General features: G+C 48.6%; 1 protein-coding gene across 1 annotated transcript in view; it reads right to left on the bottom strand.

Annotated features, from left to right (window-relative positions):
• Positions 1-2105: 2105 nt before the first annotated feature.
• The window catches only part of LOC111651696 (ATP-binding cassette sub-family C member 3-like), a gene marked incomplete at both ends in the record, with an annotated part of 2901 nt that continues 2757 nt past the window's right edge, over positions 2106-2249 (bottom strand). The window contains one exon of the mRNA XM_023401714.2: positions 2106-2243. Within this exon, the coding sequence (XP_023257482.2) occupies positions 2106-2243 (138 nt within the window). The remainder of the gene's footprint in view (positions 2244-2249) is intronic.

The following is a 2249-nucleotide window of genomic DNA, read 5'->3' on the forward strand; positions in this document are numbered from 1 at the left end:
AGTTTTCCTACACAAATGTCTGAATGTACAAACAAAAAAAGACAAAGATATAAAGATTATATTAAGATTTGAATAATGCATGGCGGCATGGATAGTAGTAGTTAACAGGACTACGAGTTAGGGCTGAACAATTAATCATATATATATGGTGCTACAGATCATATTCTTCAGATGTAAAACAACAGAATTGTTTGGTACAAACTCCATAAAAAAAATCACATCATCTTCATTTTTTAAACTAATTTTTTTCAGTGAAAAATTAAATCCAAAAATGACCATTCACACTGAAATCTGACTCATATGTCGTTCAGCCCTATTAAGAAGCTACAGCCATGCTAGCAGCTAGTGGCTAGCAGCTAGCGGCTAGCAGCTCTGTGAGACACCCGCTGATGTTGAGCAGCATGCTAACTACGTGTTGACTCGTGCTAACACAGCCACAGACTTTGTGTTTATGAACGCAGCGTTCAGGTGAGGCTGACGACACCGTCAGGAGTTCTGCAGGTATCGAGTCATAAATCAAATGATGGGACAGGAGCGATTGACCTGCAGATGGCGCCACGTGAGAGTCGGAGTAAAGTCCCGGTCGAAGCGACGACTCAAACTGTGGTTAACGTTTGGGACGACAGCAACACAGCTTACATGTCACAAGGACCCGAGCTTGAGTTACAGTTCCCTGACGCACGGCTTCTCCATCACACACTGACGGCACATCAGCGGCAGTGTGGGGTTCAGTGTCAGAGTTTGGAGCCGGGAATCGAACCACCGACCTTTCGATTGCCTCTGTGAATGAGGTTACTATTACACCTTACTCCAAACTGAATATTCCCAATAACCGAATATTGTGTTTCCATGTGGCTCACCTGGTCGAGAGTGAACCACACAGGCTTAGTCCTAAAAACAGCAGGCATGAACTAAAGGTCAACTTCCATCTATTCATTTGAGTTCTCAAAACACACACACACACACACACACATAAAGTAACTCACTCTTCCTTCCTCAGCTGCACACAATCATATAAATGAGCCAAACACGATAATGAATGGAGATGTCGCTGTGGACAAAATCACTTCACTTTTCCTCAGTCATCTTTGTTCATACTTGTATGTGGACCTATTGTCTAAGGCCAACCTGATTATAGTGGCCTGCTCTGACCCCAGCACAGGGCTGCCTGCCTGTCTGTCTGCCTGTCTGCCTGCCTGTCTGTCTGCCTGTCTGTCTGCCTGTCTGCCTCATGTACGACTGCTGTTGGTTTTTACCTTCAACGTCAAAGCAGCCACAAGAAATTACAAGCTGTCTTGAAGGAGTGGTTTGGAAAGCTTTCAGCTCCGAGGATTGATGCCAAAGACTGACACACCTTCTGCACCGATCAGCCTCGACTTTAAAACCAGTAAAACTGCTGGAAATTCACTTATTTTTCTTACAGTTTCCAGCCGTTGTAGTAGAAACGTTTAGTAGGTCACTGACCACTTTGCTCCCAGAAGAAAAGGAGACTTATGTGGGAGTCTTGTAATTCCAGTAGATTAAAACTGTGCAGGTCTGGAAGCCAGAACTCTCAGCACCTAACCCAGTAAATACCTGGGTCACTGCTATTTACCAACAACCACATCCATCCCCATGCACATGATCAGCGGTTTGAGCTGCAGCTCTGTGTCTACATATGTAACGTTGTCCTCTGCCTGTGTGCGTCTCCTCCGGCCTGACTCCGCCCTCTGTCCGCCCGTCTCCTCTCGCTGCCAGCAGGATTTGTTTGGCGTGTGCTGCGGCTCTGTCGGAGAGGTGAGATAAGTCCGCTCCGAACAACAGGCCCACTATTCCCTCTTCGCTCTCTGCTTAGTGGTGTCCTGGCCTGACCCTCCAAAACATCCACTCACTGTAAGCTGCAAACCAGCTCCTGAGACAGCGTGGCAGGGGAGGCGGGGGAGGAAGGGGGAGGAGGTGGTGGAGGCAGGGTTTGACTGATCTAGTGTTCTTAAACGTCAGTAAGACAGAGGAGGAGGAGACGCAGAAGAACGAGGAGGGAGGAGATGAGCAGAGGGACAGTCAGGTGAGGCGGGGGTGAGGACAGACGTGTCGAGGCCCCCCCGGGGGCCGCGGCGGTCTCTCACCTGGCTGGAGGCCTGCAGGATCTTGGAGCGGAAAGGCACGATGGCACACAGCACAGACAGGAACCAGAAGATGAAGAGGACCCCTGAGGACTGAACCCCACGTAACCTCTCAAACTGGATCAGGAATGTGGCCAGCAGCTGAGA

Source organism: Seriola lalandi, unplaced genomic scaffold (assembly GCF_002814215.2).
Source record: "Seriola lalandi dorsalis isolate HSWRI2012SDOR001 ecotype SW California unplaced genomic scaffold, Sedor1 jcf7180002053717, whole genome shotgun sequence".
NCBI lineage: Eukaryota > Metazoa > Chordata > Actinopteri > Carangiformes > Carangidae > Seriola > Seriola lalandi.